General features: G+C 41.5%; 1 protein-coding gene across 2 annotated transcripts in view; it reads right to left on the minus strand.

Annotated features, from left to right (window-relative positions):
• Positions 1-21,975, minus strand: part of Myo1d (myosin ID) — a 276,692-nt gene that overhangs the window by 156,426 nt on the left and 98,291 nt on the right. For both annotated transcript variants that reach the window (XM_087569948.1, NM_012983.2), the window contains 4 exon segments: positions 17,952-18,022; positions 14,392-14,466; positions 10,624-10,756; positions 1,701-1,867 (listed from right to left, as the gene is read on the minus strand). In XM_087569948.1, coding sequence (XP_087426074.1) covers positions 1,701-1,867; positions 10,624-10,756; positions 14,392-14,466; positions 17,952-18,022 — 446 coding nt within the window.

Below are 21,975 nucleotides of genomic sequence, written 5' to 3' on the forward strand. Positions count from 1 at the left end.
TCACAGTAACACACTGCTGAAGACACTATTTGCAAGTTATCTCTCCTAGATTCCTACAGTAGCAGAATCCCAACACATCTTTTTCCCCCCCAGCATGTGGTCACCATAGTGACTTGAACATGTATAGGACATATTACTCAATGCTTAAAACTCACTAATTTCAACATTTCAATGCTTTGGCCTAATTACAAAGTCCAAACGAGCCAGGCTCTGCCTATTTCTCTGCTATTTCACACCATGCCAGAAAATTAGCATCTTTAACCTATACTGATCATGTGATTCTTAAAGTGCCACACTCTTTCTCCTGGCTGTTCCCACTCTGTCTGACCTTATCTTTTCTAACCTTTGTATACTTGGGTTCTCTCTGGAAGTATTATGCCTTTAGAGGCTCCTCTGACCTCAAACATTAGAGTTTTCTGGTTTAAGTTTTTACATTTATTTTTATGTTTTATTTGTGTTTGTGTGTGCCTGTGTGTGCTCAGCTGCTCAAGGAGGCCTAAAGAGGGTGTTGTATCTGTGGAGCTGAAGGTATAGGTGGTTATGTGCTACCCCTCAGTCATACTCAGTGTTCTACTGCTGTGAAGAGACACCAGGACCATAGCAACTCTTATAAAAGAAGAAATTGAATTGGGGCTTTTACACAAGCAGACATAGTGCTGCAGAAGTAGCTAAGAGCTCTATATCTGGATCTAGGGGCAGCAGGAAGAGAAAAAGATCCTGGGCCTGGCATGGGCTTTTGAAACCTCAAAGACCACTATCCCCAGTGACACACTTCCTCCAACAAGGCCACACCTACCCCAATAAGGCTACACCTATCCCAGCAAGGCTACACCTCCTCTCCTAATCCTTTCACGTAGTACCACTCCCTAAGCATGCCAACACATAAGCCTATGGGAGCCATTCTTATTTAAACCAGCAGACCCATGTAGGTGCTAGGAAGAAAACTCAGGTATTCTGGGAGAACAGCAAGTGCACTCAAACACTGAGCCACCTTTCTAGCCCTTGGTTTAAGTCTTCTATATTTATATACTCACTGTGTGTGTGTGTGTGTGTGTGTGTGTGTGTGTGTGTGTGTGTGTGTGTGTGTGAGAGAGAGAGAGAGAGAGAGAGAGAGAGAGAGAGAGAGAGAGCTCTATAGTCCAGAATGTTGGAAATGGTTATAGATACTTAACATGATGAAACTGATGAGAATGAAGTCATTTCCCTAGCTCCCAGTTGCCAAGAGTCACCGTCATTGCCATCCCTAAATCAACAGCAGCACCAATTCACACTCTGGCTCCTACAGCTAGGTGCTGTTCTAAGTGCCTTGGGTCCTTTGTCCCAGTCATCAAGCACCCTTCAAGGTAGTTACTACTTCATCCTCATTTCACATACAAGGAAACTGGGTCATGAAAAACAGTCACAGGACTAGAAAGTGGTAAATCCACGCCTCAGACCAGTCAGTATAATTTCACAACCCCGGTGCTTGGAATGCCAATCGCTCCTGTATCAGCTTCGATAGCAATAGTGCATACAATAGTGAAGATCGATTATATGCCAGGACTTGGACTTTTTCTTAGTTCTCACTATAACCACTGAATGAAATTTTAACATTCACCTTATAGATGCAGAAATAAGTTCAAAGAAGTGAAACACCTGGCTTAGGAACAAGTGGGAAGGAAGTATTACAGTAGAGTCCTGGGTAAGACTCCAGATTTTACCTGTGAAGAAACTTCTCATAGGTCTGGCGGAAGGCAAACCCTGCCCGGCGCACTCTCACATTTTCCAGGAGTCCCAGGTATTCTACCTGATGGCGGCAGCGCTCATCATCAAAAATCTGTGGGGACTTCTTGTCGTTGGGTTTGATGCAACGTACATAGTATGGCTCCTAAATAAATAAATAAATAAATAAATAAATAAATAAATAAATAAATAAATAAGCAACGACAGAACTCAGGTGCAGACAAGGGATGCTAGTGTGTCATTAGTGTCAACTGTGTCAAACTAAGATCAGTGCCTCCTACCACTTGGGCATTTGCCTGTAAACGAAACATTATTTCTGCTTCAATTCAAAGTAGTTCTCATGTAGTCACCAGTTTATACTTTACTGTTCAAGACTCATCAGAAACAGTAGAAAGGGGTTACAGCTAAGGAGCAAATAATTAGGATGTGTAAACACTGAGTTTTGTATATATATAATTAACTGAAGGAATTTCTCAAAGGAAGAGAATACAGCAGCTGTGGTAAAGATCAACTGTGACAGAGAACGTGGTGTGATGGAGGTCAGGCCTGGGGGTCCTGCAGTGGCTCCCCACATGCCAGCCACTGGCCTTATATTGCTATACCTTTGCTCTTGGTGCATTAGTTTGTGCTTCTGAAGAACACGAAACTTTATGGGTAACAGAAACATTGTAAAGCCATCAATAGGCATTAGAGATTCTGTGAAAAAACCCCACTAAAAATTCTCCCCTCTGTGTCATTACATTTTGTACCAGACATTAGATATCAACTCCTGTTAAATATAAAGCCATGTTTGGCATAGATCCTGGTACACTGAGGATAATGAATAAATTATCACTGGATGAATCAAAGAGGTCAAATATATCCTACTTGTAAGAATAGCGACTGTCTTTCTCTTCTCTGAATCCATTATCCATCAGACACACAGATGCACCCTAATTAAGATAGGGTCCTACACAGTTATATTAGGTAATTTTGAGCATCATGGAGGGCTTGAGATGGCAAAGAGTAGCAAATGATTTAAGTAGTAGAGTTTTGAAGAATGTCAACTGATTTACACTTAAAAAAATAACTTTTCAATACCTAAAAAGGAAGCTATAATTATATATTTATTTTGCTCCCACACCATAAAAATAAAGTTGTTTTCTTTCTTTTGTGCAAATCCTGCTAAATTAGCTTCCTATGGTTGGTACAGCAGATTATGACAAATTTAGTTGCTTAAAATATTATTTTATTATCTCACAGCTGTGGAGGTAGAAGTCTGGGATGGGTTTCAACAGCTAGAGTCACAGTGATATAGAGTCATTACTTTCAGAAGGACCTTGGGGATAGCTTGTTTGTCCTTTCAGCTGTGACAGTAAATTGTGATTGTTGACTTGGAGATGAGTTAAGTGCACGTCTTCACTGTCTCTGAGAGGGCTCAGAGAAGATTACCAAGGGAAATGTGAGCTGCAACACCTCAGCGGCTCGGGCTTGACTGGCAGGAAGGGAAAGGGGACTACCCATAGCACGCCACATCCTGGCTGCCACGACATCAATTGCTCTGCTCTACCATGCTCTTCTTATCATAATGGAAGGAAAACCAAGAGTCAAAATACATTTTGCCTCCTTTCAAGTTGTTATGTCAGTTATTCTGTCACAACGAGACTCCATCTCACACACAGCAATGGCTGAGTCTTCTCATGTCAGCTCTCTGTTGTTGACTTTTTTGCCTCCCTTTCCCTACCAAAGGCCTAGGTGATTATAGGCTGAACCCACCCAGGTGTCCTTGGATAATCATTAATTTAAGGATTGCTAAGGAGACCTTGATTTCACCCTTTCTGTGTCACACAGTTACATGGATTCCTAAGTTAGGAATCTATGAAATAGCAACAAGCAAAGTAAATAAGGCATAATAAAAGGCATGGAGAGTAAATTATGCAGCCAGCCAATGATTTAATCGGTCATGCCTGTACACTAAAACCCTGATTAGCAACTCACGACACTTAGGCTTGGAGGATGTATTGATATATTGGGTGAATGGTACAGCCTTACTCCTTGGGGACAGAAAGCCACTGTACTTGGGCCCTACTTCCAGCTTTTATCAGCCTATTTATCTTTTCATCTGGCTGTTTGTATCCTTCATAATAAAACTGTTACCATAGGGATAGAATTTTTACAGTTCTTTAAATCATTCTAACAAATTATTAAATGTAAAGAACAACCAAGAATACTTCAAAAATTGTATCCAAGTCATACAGAAGTGGGTTCACTTGAAGATGGCATTTGAAATCAACATCAATCTCATTAGTAACTTTGTCCTTTAACTTGATGAACCAGGTAACAATTTGGCTAGTAGTGTCAGAGGAAAATTAATTACAAGACACCTCATAGGTATCAGGGTTGGTATTATCTGGTAAGGCATACCTGTCTAGTATACCTGTCTTTATTTTGGTCTTGTCATCTATGGAAGAGTGACATGACCATGATATTGGTAGCATAAACCATTAAGAGGTAGGAGTCACTGAATCTGGGCTGGCTTTGTGACTTGCTTTACCAATACAATACAGCAGAAGTAATACGAAGGGACATCTGGAGTGGTATCCATGGTACCTTTCTAGCATGTAAAGAAGCCAAACACTACATGAATAAGTAGTGACTAGTCAGGCCATAGTCATTCACCCATTCAACTGACCATCCCTGACATCCTGACCTCTGCTTGTTGAGCCCAGCAGAATTCCCAGTCAACTCATTGAATCATGAGGAATAATGAGCTATGGTTCTCTTAAGTACAATATTTAAGAATAATTTGTTATGCATCAAGAGATAACTGATGACAGGCTTGGAGGCCCATGTCTTTAATCCCAGCACTCAGGAAGCAGAGGCTGGTAGATCTTTCTGAGTTTGAAGGCAGCCATCTACACAGTGAGTTCCAGGCCAGCCAAAACTAGATAATGAGTCCCAGTCTCAAAAACAATCAAATGAACAAAGAAACACACTGCTATGCTAGCTAATCCTAAAATATCAATTCTTATATTTTCAATATTTTTGTATACTTAAGTAGAGGATGAATATTATCATAATGTTTATGCAGAATCCTACTTTTAAAAGTAGCTTTGGTAAAATTTGTAATAGTTTTCATATGGAGTACTGATTAACTTTGATCAGACTTAGTGCCATGGGGAAGGAGAGGTCACTATTAAGTGAAGGTTTTTGGTGAGCCGTCTGACATAGAAGATCTCACTGCTTGGGGAATAAACCTAGACAAGTAACACCAAGCACAATAAATATCTAAGTGCTTTTAGATCTGTTGGTGTGTTCTGGTGTTCACGCAACACTACACAGAATCGGCATATCTGCATCTTAGTTATCTCTGCTATTAAGTAGTGTAATTATTTCCTCTTTAATGTCAGATTGACCACATGTAGGATCACCTAGGACACTGATGTAGTACTCTTCTGTGTGTATCTGAAGGGACAGTTTTGCAAAGAATTAATGGTAAGGATACGGTTCTACAAATGATTATGGTAAAATCTGGCTGGAATGTGGGCAGTACCATCATATTGGCTGGGTATCTGGGTGAAATAAAAGGGGGAAAGGAGACTGAGACCTGAGTCTCAGAATTCATTTTTCCTCCCTGCCTCTGGCTCTCTATGAACTATTTTGCAGTACCAAGTCTTTCCCACCAAGACGGACTGAATCTTCAAAAACAATAAGCCCAAATAAAGTTTTCATTACACTGCTTCTATTGGGTATTCTGCAGGCATGTGTTACACACACACACACACACACACACACACACACACACACACAATAATGTACATGCAGAGTCAATGAAATAAAGAAATAAATCTCCAAGAGCTAAAAAGAAACTGTACAAACACTAGTCAAAACAGAAGTTTGCATAGTTGTAATATTTACAGAAAGTAGACTTAAAGATAAAAGGGAGGAGGAAAGGAAGGAATGTTTCAAATGAGAATGGATCAACCACCAGAAAGATGTGACAGTTCTAACTTAAAGGAATATAACATATTTAAAGCAAAGACTGACGGTGCTCAAGGTACATGAGAAGAGGTAGATAAAGTTAGAGCTGGTAACTCAGCTTTCAACCCAACGAAGAAATTAGTAGGGATACTACCGTACAGTTGGATAGCCAAACTTGACCTACTGGGACTTGCACAGAATATTGAATATAAGCTATCTTTAAATACAAACAAAACATACATGAAGGTGAATTTAATGAATTTCTAAGGATAAGAATCACACTGAGGATATCCTCTGGTGAAATGCTTAAGTTAGACATCAAAGAAACAGAGACTATTAGGAAAACTTCACGCTTGAGAATTAAGGAACATACTTATGAGGTGAGTTAGAGAATACTTTGAACTGAGTACACATGCAGTGATGTGGACACAGCGATCAGTGTAAGCAATCATCCGAGCTCATGCCCGAGACTTTATTGAGTAGATAAGTGGAATCGCACCAGCCTGAGCACTGAACGCAGGAAGCAGAAATACCACGAGGCACTAACAGCCAACCAGCAGGTGGGGAAGCCCTTTCAGCCTGCCTAGTGATGTAAGTCACTGGATAAAGAATCTAGTGGGAATACTTTTCTATATTTAATCAGCATTCTGTCTCAGCTTATAAATGCCACCTCCTCTCTCACTTATAAATACCGCCTGACTCAGCCTAGGCAATCCTAAGTTTGATGAACTCGGTGTTGTATAAAGGCTAAACTGCTGGAGTTCACAGTGATCTCATTCCCTTAACCTGTCTCCCTAGGTTTTATGTGAAAAATATAATTCATAAAAGTGCGCCAAATGGTACATCTGCTTGATCTGCTTCGCACATTGTCAAAGGGTCAAGGCATATTCAAATTCATTTAGTAACTTACTGATCATCTGCTGGTAGCAGTTTACAGAGCCATCAGGCTGTATACAGCTAGGGCCTGTTCTCTGTATTTAAAAGATGTTCTAGAGCCTAGATTCTAGGTGGAGAGAGGATAGTACACTTGAAACACTGTGGAGAAATGTCCCATGGCGTTCCACTTCTGGGAAATTGGCTAAGTAGTACTTATCAGCTTTCCAATAAAATCCTGAAAAGCAGGGAAGAAAAGATGGGGCAAGGCCTCTTCCACACATGACTTACTGTCAGGTAGTAAGGAAGGCTCTGGCCCAGACTGGAAGCCAGCAAGCCTAAGAAGAGAGTGCAGCTGCCAGGTGCTTCTGCATCCTGGTGCAAATCTTCACTGCTGCTAGCGAGCTTCTAATGCTGGCAAACACTCGGTTTCTTTTTAGCAAGTCTTTCTTATGTCTTTGTAGAAAGAGCATTCTCTGAGTATGGAGTTCTGTTGAGTCCTTTCCACTCTGCCTGATTATTATTCTTTTGAAGCTAAGCTATCTTTCTCTGGCTGCTTTTAAGAGACTTGATCTGAAGTAGGTGTGGACTGCTCACACGGAATCTCTGTGCTTGGGAGCCAGAGACAGGAAGGAGTTCCCATTTATTCTCAGTGCAGAAAGCCCCAGGACAGCCCAGCCACATAGCAAGAGCCTGTTTCTCACCCAACAAAAGCAAGCAAGACGCTTGTCTTTGGGGCTCTGCACTTCACTAGGTGTCACATCAGATTTCCTTTAACTTTCCCAGCATGGAGTTGCTTGGCCTCCTGGCTTGCTCGGACAGTGGTGTCTTAAAACATTATTAGCATTCCTGGGCAAACTTCAAGTGTTGCTCTGTGTTCCTCCCCTTCTGTGCACCCGAGTACATGCATGCTAGATGTGTTCATTATTATTTGATGGCTCTAAGTGTAATTCTAGATGATTTTAAACTTTTTAATTGTCACTAATTTTTTTTTGTTCAGCTTTATTTCTGTAACTTGTCTGGTTATTTGTTTTTGCTCATGTTTCCAGGCTCTTGCCTAAACATTCTGAGTTTTGGTATGTGTGTGTGTGTGTGTGTGTGTGTGTGTGTGTGTATGCTTGTGCACACGCACATGAATGCAGACATGCAAGTAGGCGTGCAAGGCCAGAGGTTGATGTCGAGTGTCATCCTTAGTAACTTCTTCATGCTATTTCAGGCTTTCACAGAACCTGAAGTTTCAGTAAGAATGCCTGCCCGTGAGCCCCTGAGATGGTTGCCACTGCTCTCTAGCACCGCCGTTACATAGATGCACTACCATACTCAGCTTTGACATGGGCGTTGGGTTCAGAACTAAGATCCTCACGCTTGGGCCCAGTGAGCCCTCTCCCCAGTGTGGATTCTTTCTGTGATTGGTAGGAGCAGGACTTTTCACCTGGGCCTGCAGTTTAATCCCACTCTAGCATATGATAACTTGAGGTCACAATTTTTTTTTTATTTTTAAGATTTATTTTATGTATTATGTATTTTGCCTGAATGTACATATGTGCACCACACGTGAGCTTGGTGCCCACAGGAGCCAGAAGAGAGAGTCACTTTCTGTGGAACTGGAAAAACCCAGGGCTCTAAGCCACCAAGTCGGTACTGGGAATTGAACCTGGGTCCTCTGGAAGAGCAACAAATGTTCTAAATCGCTGAGTCATCTCTCCAGAGGTAACCACCACCTCCTGCCCCCTAGTCACTCTTCACAGTGAGCTCCTATTTTCCTTGTGGAAAGTCTTTAAGGTCTGTTATGAAGGTGATATCCTCAAGAAAATAATTGTGTTTTCTTCTTTCAGAAGTTGATTTTTTAAAAAGAACTGACTTAATACTTGTGTTGTTTCAGGCACTGTATTTATTATGCTACCAGAAAAGGCAACTTTCATTCACACTTTTAGGACTTTTGCTTGTGTTCTTACACTCAACCAATCTCTTATTTTCTCAGATTAACCTTGCACTGTTGTAACACAACTCCTGTAAAGTGAGTGGCCTCTCTTCACGCCTCCCGTAGGCTGACAGGTGCTGTGTTAGAGTTTATAGACTGCGTCTGTGGAATCATCAGCCCTGATGCTCCTGGAGGCGTTGGAGGGCAATAGACCTCTGATTAGTGATTCAGAGTCCTGAAGGTTACTGTTTTATTCTGACTTCCTACTTCATCTTGAATCAATTTTAACATGTTTCTAGCAAACTAAAATTTTAAAATGTGTTAGCAGCCAGTTATTAAACACACTGACCTCTAGCATCAGAGGTTATAAAGGCCTTCCATTCAACCCGTCGGTTTTTGTAAAAAGTCAGTTTTATTAGAGGTTTGGTCTATTTACTAGGTTTTTGGTTTCTCTATTATGGTTAGCGTCTGCCATTAAAGTTATTTTCTCCTCTTGAGTTTCTTTTCTGGCTCTTTGAGTTGAACCTACCTACTTTTAGCCATATTTGTTGCTTTCTAAAGGTATACAAATGTTAACATCCTATAAATGTCAATTCTTTGTCGAGCAGTCCCAGATATTTTATAATTTCGTTGTGATGGCCTCTTAAATCTGTGACTTACTTAGGAATGCATTTTAGTTTTAGAGCTTTCAGGCACATTTAAATAACCTGCTTTTGAGGATGGAGAATGGAACTGTCTACCTAGTCTTTCAAAATAGTTGCGTCATTGCGGCCCAGCATGTGGTCAATTCTTGCAAAGGGTTCCATTTATACTTGAAAGGAATACATATTTCCTACTCCCTGGGTACAGGGTTGTTTTGATGTATTAGAAAAGATTGGAATTAGGTTTTCATAGTTTCCTGTGTTTGAGACACAGTCTCCCTATGTAGCTGAGTCTGACCTGGAACTTGCTGTACAGCCTAAGCAGGCTTTACAGTGTCAGTCTTCCTGAGGTGACAGATATACATCTATCCATTTTGGGGAAAGTGATTCTTTCTCTAGTTAAAGAGTAAATGCCCTCCATAGCAGTCAGCTCTTCCTGCATTGCATGCCTTCTTTCTAGGTTCCCTTCTTTTCTGGATGCAGCAGATTAAAGACGATATGAACAGTATGGACACAGAGACTCAGGATGTGGACGGCATTCTAGCCTTTATACCCGTGTTGTCTGTCTTCCTGGAAATTTAATTATACAAATTCCTGAGCTTATTTGCTATTGAGGCCAAGGGATGATGGTGGGAAAACACAAAGCTACTGATGAGATGTGCACTTGCCGTATCTGCCTACTGTAGCCTTGGTGAAGTACAGATGCAAATTAATTCTTTTACAAGGAAAATAGATTTCAAAAAGATAACAATAAAGAAGAAAACATACAATAAAATTGCCAGAAGAGGAAGACATAAAGGAGCTAAAAATAACGAGTCCTAGAAGGCTGCTAATTTATCAAACCTGTCAAGAGCAGCAGTTAGGAACAGAAATCTGCTCTTTGAGGGAGGGGAAAATAAAACCTGTACTTGAAAATTAAAAAAAAAAAAAAAAGACAGACTCAACTTATCAGACAACATCACAATCAAAGCAACAGCAAAAACCAGAAATAATTGTCATTAATCATTCGTACAGTCTAACCATTTAAAGCAACGTGAGGATGATACTAAGAAGCTACATTCCTGTTTAAACTCCTCTGGTCACTTGCTACTCACACAACACATGGACGGGTGGAGCACCACTACAGTCACATCCAAGCGTTTCCACCTCTAGTCCTCCCTCTCCAGCCCGCCTGACTTTCCAGCACAGATTCAGTTTATCTTTCCAGGTATTAGGTATGTCATACATTTAGTTGAAACCACAATGGCAGTTTCCCCTTGACCTTAATGGTAGATTAAAAAGTTTGAATTTAAAAACAAGAATTCATCTGGGATACAATTAATTTAGTCAAGATTCTTTTTAAACAGGAATAAAAATTTTATTGTTCACGTTGAATATATACTGTTCAACTTAATTAAGGATAATGACCTAAAAAGTAAATCACACACATGTTCTCCAATGTATGTTAATGCACGTTAAGAGCGAATCTGTGGATTATAAAGGACATTTAGAAAGGAAAAGAATTACCTTTGAAGCAAGGTTGTCTACTAAAGCAATCATGGAATTCTTAAACAGGGTGGCGGCGGTCAGAGGCCTCTTGGTCACCTCTGTAATGCTCAGTTTGCCTTCCGGCCACATGTTCTTCAGCACAGGATTTGAGCTGAGGAACAGAGAAAGAATGAGTCAAAGCTGCATTTAGATAGGGGAATAAAAAGGCAATCCGTGCTGTCAAGTGTGTCCTAGGATCACAGGGCACTGCAGAGGGGATTCACCAAGCCACCTGGGAAACCATGCATGAGAAAACTACGGTTACACCATGTTTGTACCATATTAATGTTTATACCAGACTGCACTGCAGACAATTTTCAAACTGTAGCACTTTAAAAAAATTCTTTAAACTTCTTTAAAGTGACATCCATTAAATTACTATGTAGATCACTTGCATAGATAATGTGGCTCTTAGAATATACACATTCATATGTATCTTATTGTCTTAGTCAGGGTTTCTATTCCTGCACAAACATGACCAAGAAGCAAGTTGGGGAGGAAAGGGTTTATTCAGCTTCCACATTGCTGTTCATCACCAGAAGAAGTCAGGACAAGAACTCAAGTAGGTCAGGGACTCAAGCAGGTCAGGAAGCAGGAGCTGATGCAGAGGCCATGGAGGGATGGTCCTTACTGGCTGGCTTCCCCTGGCTTGTTCAGCCTGCTCTCTTCTAGAACCCAAGAGCATCAGCCCAGGGATGGCACCACCCACAATCTGCCCTCCCTCCCTTGATCACTAGTTGAGAAAATGCCTTACAGCCTCATGGAGGCATTTCCTCAAGGGAGACTCCTTTCTCTGTGATAACTCCAGCTTGTGTCAAGTTGACACACAAAACCAGTCAGTACACTTATTTTATATAAACACACACATATATCTGTGGAATATTTTTATAAAGGCCAAACAAAATTGAAGACAGGTCTGTAGCAGGAAAGTGGTCCTCACATCGTGGCAGACAATAAGGAAGGGAAAATCTTTTCTATAGGTAACCAACGCACGGCTAGGGATATGGACATAACTGTGTGATAGTCTCCTCGCAAAGCCAGCCACTAGAGCTGGATTTATTAGCACATTCACACGTAGTGATAGTGGTTCCAGCCCACCATTGTATCATATTAGGGCTACTATGACCCAAATCTAAAGATGCAATTCAGGCCAATTCCACGGTGAAGCCGCAGATTTGTTACTTGGCGTTGTGGAGCTTTCCTCTCATAAAGTGTGTGTAACACCTCGGCTGTGATTTTCTTCCGCCTCCCTTTGGTGCTTTGCACTTTCAAATAGCTGGGACTGGAAATGTTGCTTCACTGGGGGATCTCTTTTCTTGTCAGATTGTTTTTCCTGACAAATTTGGGGTTAGCAAAGACAATAATTAACAGGCATTCACTGCTAATTGTATTTATTCCTCCTCCACCTTGTCCATTTTTCTTTCCCTTGTGAAAAACTGAGTTGGTTCTCTAAAGCACGCTGTGAATGTGATTCACACCTGCCCGCAAATGGTCACCATGAGATGGAGAAACAGATGATGCCAGAGGGCAGAAGGGGTGCCGTGAGCTTGGCTGTGTGCCCAGAGAGGGCGATACTTCTAATGCCACCACTGTAGAGGACCAACTACCATCAATAGAGCCAGGAAATGGATCGGGATAGTTTGATCCCTGTATGGTGGTAGCCTGTCATTTCCTGTCATACTCTTATAAAAATGAACACATAAAAGCACACTGTTTTTCCTTTCTTCCCTTTAGCAGAGAAGTAATTCAAATGATGGCCCTTCACTGTGGTGTTCAGCTTCCTACAGTGCCTTTCAAACACCTACTAAACAGGGTCTCCAGATGGTAGGAAGCTTGTGTGTGCACTTTAGGAAGTCTTCATGTGCCAGAAGGCTGCGGGGCACTGTTGTTTGGATCTAGGCAGTTCTTAACCCAAATCCTTCCTCTACCTTATTTACTGCTGGCTGTAACTGGAGAGGATTCTCATAGAATGCTGTAAGTGGAAGGGAGGAGGAAGACTGAAAATATGATTAAATATCACATTAGAATTGATATAAAAAATCCAAATAAACATGGTCATTTTAAGGGAGAATTTTCAGGCCAGAAAGTCATATAATATTTATTTTATTTATATGAGTACAATGTCCCTGTCTTCAGACACGCTGAAGAGGGCATCAGATCCCATTACAGATGGTTGTGAGCCACCATGTGGTTGCTGGGATTTGAACTCAGGACCTCTGGAAGAGCAGTTGGTACTCTTAACCTCTGAGCCATCTCTCTAGCCCCAAACAGTTTTTTTTTTAAAGGATATCTTAAATACTTGGATAAATACTTGTTTGCTATATCATATGGGTGCTGGGAACTAAACTCCAGTCCTCTGAAAGAGCAGCAAGCTCTCCAACACCTAGATTTTTTTCTTAAAGTGAGAGAAACAAAGCCAGAAACCTAGCATTTATAAAAGGTAGGGCAGATGTGAGCAACAAGAGAACAAGTAAAAATTCCTGTGCCATCTGCCTGCTCCACTCTTCCCTTTACAGACACATGTGCACAAAAGTGAACATACACACCATTCCTGTGTGTGTGTGTAATTGTTGGGTTCTAAAGAACTAGAGAGCCAAGGGTCACATTAACATATACAAAAGAAGGATGCATTCAGATTTGGGAGGCTGCTCAGCCAAGAAAACATCAAAAAGTGTTTGTGGGTAAACTTGTCTCATCTAAAGGACTCCTCAAGGTCTTCCCTACCACAGGCATATGAAGTAAGCAGCAGTGAGCAGACATTTAATCTTTTCACTGCTCTGGAGGATGATAAAATGGATTCACCTCGCCCAGTCGAAGTTCCTTTGTTCTAACTCCGTGCTTACCAAGCACACAAGCAGACTAGCTTCTCCGGGTAATATTTTTCATTGTCAATTAGTAAGCAAGTTCCCCCAGTTGTGTGGCTTCCCGAGCAGATTTTTCCAATAGAAAACAACCTGTCAGGCCAACGTTAAGTAGTGTACCCTGTGTGACTGCTCAATATTTCCGTAATACATCATGTGTTACTTCGTTTCTACCCTGGGGCTGTAATCCTGGGCTACATTAGTCTACACCGAGAGGTGCTGCTCTGTCAGCTGATTTTCTAGGCCATGATAAATGCACAAACATAACAAATACCATTTTGTGTTCTTTTTGGGACACAAGCTTGACAGCATACTGTGACATTATCACTGGTCAAAAGTGGTTATATTTCCAGTTTAACATTTTCTACATAGAGAAATGCTAGACTCTGCCAACTGTTCCTCAAATGGGTGCGTACCACCTGACAAACTGAACACTGGCTTTCTTTCCTGAAAGTCCCATTCTCTGATGCTCAGCTCTTGCATGGATTTGCTTTCCTATTTCGATGTGTTTGCAACTTTCTACTGCTGACAGCTCTGTCCCCATTCTTTGTGGCTTCGGCATCTACGGACAAACCATTTTAGAGCAAAAGATCTTGAGAGAATTATTTAAACATCTTGTGCCCATCTTTTCATTCTCTACTCTCTCTCAAGCCCATGCCAATCAAACATTTGTCTTGACCACTGCCCAGAAATCAGTATTTTCAAGAATCCAATGAGTTATCCCATGAACAAACACAGTTGCTTAATCTTGGCACCATTTCTGTTTCTTATGTGATATTGTTTATTACTGTTTTCTTCTGTTTTAAGAGAGGTTTATTTCATGTATATGTGCCTGAATATGTGCACACTGAATGTCAAAGAACTCAAGTAAAGGTAACAATCATACCTGTTATACATGAGGCGCTTGAAGTCTTGAAATAAAGTATCTTTGTTTTTGTCAATGAAACCGATGACAGAATACCTGAGGAGAGAACAGAGTGTAGGCATTGTCATCATGTAAGAGCCACGCCCGAGATGCCCTGGTGTGCACAGGTCTTCTGCTATCAGTTTTATTTTATTTTATTTTATTTTTTTAAAATGTTTATTTTATATTTTATTTTATTTTTTTTTGGTTCTTTTTTTTTTTGGAGCTGGGGACCGAACCCAGGGCCTTGCGCTTCCTAGGTAAGCGCTCTACCACTGAGCTAAATCCCCAGCACCTGCTATCAGTTTTATAATCAGATTTCTGCACAGCCAGTTCCCTTAGCTCTGAAATAAAGGCCAGACCTTGCACACCAAATAAAAACGACTCTACTTCTCTCCTCCAGAAGGAGAGTGAACACCAGTCCCAGCATTCGAGGAATATAATTCTCTACTGGCTAGCTTACCTCAAGAAGATGACTGCAAAATAGATAGCTGTATTTATCATCCAGCACTCCTAAGAGAAAAGCAAAACAGCTGCACACAGGAACTAATTGTCCCATCCGTGGGGAGGTCAAGTGACTTGCCTAAGTACCACTCAGTGTGCAGGGTATGAGAGAGTCCAAGGAGAACTGCAAAGGATGGTAAGAACTGGGTGAGCAGAGAGGAAAAGGACTGGCAGATAATGAGGGGCAACAGGCAGGACGAAGGGCTGGAAGCAGGCACATGCAGGAGCATTACAGAGAGACTATTCACATACATTACAGAGAGCCCACTATTCACCGTCAGGAGGAAGACAGAAAGTAAGGCTTTGAAAGTCCAGCTAAGAAGGCAATTGGTTAGAGGAGCTCAGGCAGGGAAACTGTGTGACCAGAAAGGCCTCCACAGGGAGCCACTCTGTGCTGGAGTGAAAGAGTAGCCAGGGTTCTGGGCGAGTAGGTACAGGCTAGGTGACTGCACACGCTAACTAGACTCCACCTTAGCAGTTCTGCTCTCTTGCCTGTGTCTGCTCTGTGTCTGACAACCACATCAATACTTCTCAGGCCCCTAACCCTGACCTTTAGCCTTACATATTTAATTTTGCAAAACAAAAAATTATCCAGGTGTGCTATCCACAGGAAATTAAGATTACCACATCCAGAATTATTTTGTTGCCTGCCTAACATAGATCTTCATAATACCTTTCTGTCATTCTTAACTGAACACGTGAACTCCCCTACTCTTAATCTATTATTAAACCCACACAAGTTGAATTTCAAAGACCATAGTATGGTGTGCAAGTCTCACTGTGATTTGATCTCATGTACTTTCCCAGGCATTTCCAATCTGTACTATAGCAAAGATGGATACACCCCTGCTACTTCCTGAATATGTTTTCACCACCCTTCCTACTTCATCCTATAAAAATAATTCCTAGCACCCAGAACCCAGCACATCAGCCTCTCCAGGCATACCACAAGACCTAAAAATATTATAGTGTTTTCTTACTCAGAGTTTGTCACAACACTTGCTATGACTCAGACGGAAATTATTATAGCCTATCTCTTCTTATGCACTCATATGTATATGCACATGTGTGTATTTATGCTTAAACATACATTCAATCACATACACACATGCACATCTCGTATGAAAAGCACCTCGTGCTCAGATACCATACCCTATAGAGTACTGGGAATCTAAAGATAATCCATAACAATCCAGTGGAGGACTGAAAGGCTGAAGGAGAAGCCTGAGGTAGTGAATGCCAGCTGGAAGTCTGGACCAGAAGCCTGGAAACCTAGTTACTGCCTCAGTTCTCCCATAAGTATGGCATGAGCCTTTGGGTCAGATGTCTACTTGTTCTGTAGAAGTTGATTTCTCTATAAAATGGGAGGACTTGCGGGGGCAGAGGCCTCTGTCCAGCTCTGCCCTTACACCACCCCGATCATCAAACAGCAGCCTGGGATGAGGCTTGGGCTTATCTTAGTGGGAGGCATCTCAGTGGACCTGGACTTTCTTACTCTAAACCTGGGCACAGGGTCAGAATGGTGGGGGATAATGACATCTTGCAATGATGGCTAGTTTGACAGAGGGTGGTAATTTAGAGTCATATAGTTTTATGATTCTGGGGTTTTAATTTTTCAGAAATAGCTATTTAAGTGTCTTCGAATGGCTTTCCAGCATTTATAAAGATAATCATTTGCTTTTTTCTTGATAATCTCTTCTTGTAATGGGTTACGTGGGAAGAATTCCTAACATAATAAATGAGGAAAAGGTAGAGGAAAAGGTATCGTTTTAAATGATAAGGAACAATGAGGACTGGGGTTCACTGAAGAGTGAAACAACAAATGCAGCCTGAACAATGACCCCGTACCAAGTGACGGCCACACCACAGTCCCTTGGGAAAAGAACTCCCACACTGGAACTTGGGAATACTGTCTTCTCTGGTAAAGAGATGTGATTTTGTTAAGGATCTTGAAAGAAGGAACTAATCCAATAGATGACTGGGGCCATAGATGCCACCAAACCCGTTTAGCATGGAGGGAGAGTTAACACTCAGGAGAAAGCAATGGACGAAGGGAGCAGCCATAGGAGGTAAAGCCACAAGCCAAGGAATGTCCATAGCATCAAAAGGTGGAAGGGGGCAGACTCTTCCCGAGAAAAGCTTCGCCTGATTTTGATCTTTCTTTCTACTGAACTATGAAACTACAAAACCTCACATGTGTGCTTCTGTGTTTCTTTTTGTGGTGCTGGGGGCTCCACCTATCCCAGGCAAGCATTTTAGCACTAAGCTACATCAGGAGCCTAGGTGGCTACAGTTTTAAGTCACTGGTTTGTGACAGTCTGATACAGGAACACCTGGAACTTAACATACCAAGGTAATTTTCACACCATTTGGTATTTGCCAATTGCTATTTTTATTTGTAAGGCAATAAACAATTAAAGAATTAGAATTCTATTTTCAAACATTATCTGGCAATACGATAATAAAACCGCTTTTGCTCTCAAAGCTGCTTGATGCCCTGCAGATACTGCGTGGTCTGTAGTTCCCTGCCCCTCGCTCTCTTCTCGCTTTCCTCCAGGCTTTCACTTAACGGTGCTGGACTTGCACACTGCTTCCTCCCGCAAGTCTTCTCCAGACTCCTCTGCTTCCAGAACGCTGAGTGCCTTCCCAGCTCAGTCCTTTCCTCCCTTCCTGTGGCTTGGATGCATCTACTCACTAACCTGCTGGCTTCTTAAGGGCAGAGCCCATCTTATCCACGTGTCTACCAGAGACCCTGACTGATAAACCCTTGTTTCCAAGTTTACTGATACACTAGTTCATTTTTATTGAGTTCCGACCACACCAGGAAGTACACAGAGTCACACAGCATATGCTCAAACCAAATGTCTGAGAAGCAAGGAAGAAATGAAGTTATGTCACTTTCTTCAAATCAAGAAACTAAAACAACCCCACTCCCCCAAACATGAGAAAGGAAAAATGACTCATAGTTCCCTAGTCTTATTTTCTGAAGAGAGGCTGCATGCAAATCATCATGCTAGGCACCAGAGTAAGATACTCACACGACATCACCTGCATAATGCCGGATTCGAAAGTCCCGATCAAACTCCAGGATTTTGTCTGAGGCACAGGTCTAAGAGATAAAGGACATAAATTTGAAAAAAGATATTTTTAACTTCTAAAAGTACATTCCAACTTAATATTTGTGACCAAACACCACAAATTACAATACCCAAATAAAGTCCCATTCTGTGGGGTTTGTTTAATCCATGGCTGACAAGGTAAAGGCTTTCGGCAGTGATTCACTCCTGTGGCACACAGCTGGCTGCCACTTGCTGGCTGCTCTACTAGTCAATATGGCCAAGTGGCCAGCTCTGGACAATGCATATGAAGTGTGGCTATTCCCTACCCAGTGTGGTCAGAGGTTGGAAAATGATGCCCTTGATTTAGCTGGATGTAAAGGATGGACCCTAGCAGGCAGGGCAGCCAACCAACGGGAGAAGTGTGGCTTTCCGAGAAAGCGACATGTGCTGTGCTATCTTCTGACACTTGAATCTTTCTCTTCCGTGCTCCACTTGGGAGGATCGCACTGAAGGCTCTAGCTTTGAGGACTACACATATCACAGTCCTTACAACTACTCAGAGTATAGCAATGTCTCCCTCACATACATGGCTGAGGGTCAGTGAGGTACACACATAATACTACAGCAAATTGCTAGTAAGCGGTGGCCCTGGAAAGGCCCCAGGGAGTGAAAGGAGCATGTCCTCATGCATACAGGTCTTGGCTCATCTGCCTGCTGAGCTGGACTCCAGCCTAGTGCTCCTCACAGGAGAGCAATGTGTGCACCTCTTTATCATTGAAGGGGGATACTTTATGACATGGCAGGCAAGTCCTGGTGGTTGTTCATGACTTCCTCCAATGTTCTTTGGTACAGTAGAGCACAGACAGACAGACAAGTAATAATCTATGCAGCACCTCTTCATGCTGTAATAGTAGAACCACTTGAATGACAGTGGCATACAGCACGTAATGCAGGTCAGCAGGCTTCAGGTGCTGAAGGAGCGGTGTGGAAAACATTCACAAATGAAGACTCACAGGAAGCTGGAGGTTCACTTTTCTCTTTCAATAACCACTTACCGGAGAAAGACGTGGAGACCAAAGCATCGAGTATACAGGTGTCTCCAAAATGCATCCTCCAGCTCTTTCAAAGGTGCACTTTTAACTTTTAGTTGTGTGTATGAGGGCTTGTGCATGGTGAGTGTGGGGTCCTTCAGAGGCCATATGGGGTTTTTTGCCATAAGGGCAGTTGTGAGCTGACTGACATGGGTGCTGGGAACTGAACTCTGGTTCTCTGCAAGGCCAGTATATACTCTTAACTCTTGAGCACTCTCTCTAGCCTGTCTGCCTCTCCTGGCCTCCTTTTGAAATATCCTTTAATCTGTAAAACTCCTGAAGGAATAAGACTCAAATTATGACATTCTGATATTTGGATAAAATGCAAAGCTGTGACTGTCCTTAACACACACACACACACACACACACACACACACACACACACACACACACAAAACTCCTTTAACTTTTTCTTGTATTGTTATATATTTATTATTTAGCTTTTTATTTTAAAATATTTTATAGTTGTTTGGATCATGTGACTGCCTCTCCATGGTACCTTTAATGCAAAGGAAGTTTTTTTAGCCCCAAATAAAAGCCAGCAGTCTTTTCTTTAATGAGCTGGTAGGCAAATCTGTGTGATGAGTCAGCAGTGGCAAACAAAACCTGGCTTAACATACAAACCAATGGGACTATTTAACAAAAGGGTATGAGTGATTTAAACATCCTGACAGCTTGGCCATTTCATTTCTTTCTTTTATTAGGTAAAATTCCTTAGGAGATGAGACTGGGGGATGGCTTGTTTGGTGAAGTGCTTGCAGCATATACATGAGGACTTGATTTGGACCCTTAGCAATTACATAAAAGTTGGGCACAGTGATGTCTGTAATCCTGGTGCTAGTAAGGTAGAGACAGGAGGACACCTGAAGCTTGCTGGCCAGTCAAGATAGGTCAATCAGGGAGGTCTGGGCTCAGTGAGAGACCTTGTCTCAAAAAATAAACTAGGAGGCCAGTGGGATGGCTCAATGGACAAAGGTGCTTGCCACCAAGCCTGAGTTTGATCCTTGGAAGTCACATGGTGGAGAGTACTAACTCCTGCAAGTTGTCCTCTGACTTCCACACGTGTGCCAATGTATATAAATGCATGCACATGCCCAAATGAATAAATAAATGTAAATTATTTTTAAAAAGTTGGAGAGTAATAGAAAAGATATAGAATATTAACCTCTGACCTCCATATATGCTTTCACACAGACATATACACATATCACATATATACAAATTCCCCAAAAGAAAACACTTTAAATATCTCCATCTCAGTATTTATCCAGGGAATACTGAGGGAGGAAGAAAAAGAAGTAGGTGTTTAGTTTATTAGGAAACTGGAACTTCCACCAAAAACAGTAATAAGGAAGAAAATAAATAAAAGAGAAAGAAATCAATCACTATATAAATGACTATTTAGTATTTCCTATCAAATCAGTAGCAAGTGTTTATACACAAGATATTCGGTTGCCTTAAGGAGAAAGATTACAGCTTAGTGTGTTAGCATGCAATGCCAGTGTTAGTCACTTGAGGGGCTGAGGATCAGCAGAGCCCAGAGGTCTGAAGTCAGCCTGAGCAACAGAGAGCTAGAGTCCATCTCAAAAAAGAAGAAAATGAGATTACATTTCAAAAACACTTCAAGGACTAGATGGATGGCTCAGTGGTGAAGAGCACTGGCTACTCTTTCAGAGGAACTGGGTTCAAGTCCTACTTCCCACAACTCCAGCCTGAGGACGCTGTCTCCTGGCCTTTTAGGATGCTGTATGCACATGATGCACATACATGCAGGCAAAATACTCATACACACAAAATAAAATGAAAAAAATAATTTTTTGCCTGACCAATTTACTTAATTCAGCTATAAAAAATGGCCACAGTAAAAGATAGAATAATAATTTGGGGTGTCACTTTTGAGACTTACAGATATCTATTTAAATATAAACAATTTAAGAAAGATTTATTTGGTATGACAAATTTAAATAATTTCACCAACACTGACTGTCTAGCATCCAGAGGGTATTTTAGTAGATGAATTTCCATAAGCTGTGATGACATCTTTAAACTACCTCCCAGTCAGCCATTCGCCTAGATAAAGGTGCCCCCTAAAGTCTCACTGTGACTAAGGTTATTTTCTACTTTGTGCAGTTTTGTGCCCAGCACTGAGAACTAGACCTGTTTAAACGAACGGTACTTAATTAAACCTTTGGGGTGTGAGTGGGAACAGGATAAAGGGACCTAGGTTCTTAATGTCAAAGATCAGTCTGCATTAGCTGAAGACCAGTTTGTCGCTACAAGTAACTGCCATTAGATAAGTGTCAGTTAATAATCAATTTACAGATGACTCACACCTTCTCCATAGTTAATGGTGGAGATTACATAATTACATAATTCTGAAGGGGACAGAGTTAGGAAGTAGATTTATTCATGCAGCAGTGACAACATGCTGCAGATTTACAGAGAACCAGGGCTGCTGCCCATTTCTTTCTGGATGGGAAGGAACAAGGAATGTTTCCCTGGCAGCATCTGGTCCCTGGACAAGCTTGAGTATGTGTGGAAGCCTGGGTTGATGATGAGGTGTCCCTCCCCAACACAGACTCCTAAACAAACATGCATGACAAGCATACTGTATATACATCTCATACAAAAGTCTGAGAACCACAACCCCTACCAATTATTATACAAATGTGGTTTGTGACATTTTTAGATTGTAAAAAAATGGAGACTTGGAAGTTTACTCAATACCCTGAAAGAATGCATTTCTCTGTAACAACCATGACTGCAGCTAACATCTCTAGGGTCCCAGGGTCTGAAGAATGCAGTCAGAACACACTCCATATTTTGTCAGTGACGATTGTGGTGGAAAGTCAAGGACAAAAGCAATTTCTTATGCAGACATCAAATTCTAGCACATGGACAAGGACTCAGCA

The sequence above is a fragment of the Rattus norvegicus genome, chromosome 10 (genome assembly GCF_021556685.1).
Source record: "Rattus norvegicus strain SHRSP/BbbUtx chromosome 10, alternate assembly SHRSP_T2T, whole genome shotgun sequence".
Classification (NCBI taxonomy): domain Eukaryota; kingdom Metazoa; phylum Chordata; class Mammalia; order Rodentia; family Muridae; genus Rattus; species Rattus norvegicus.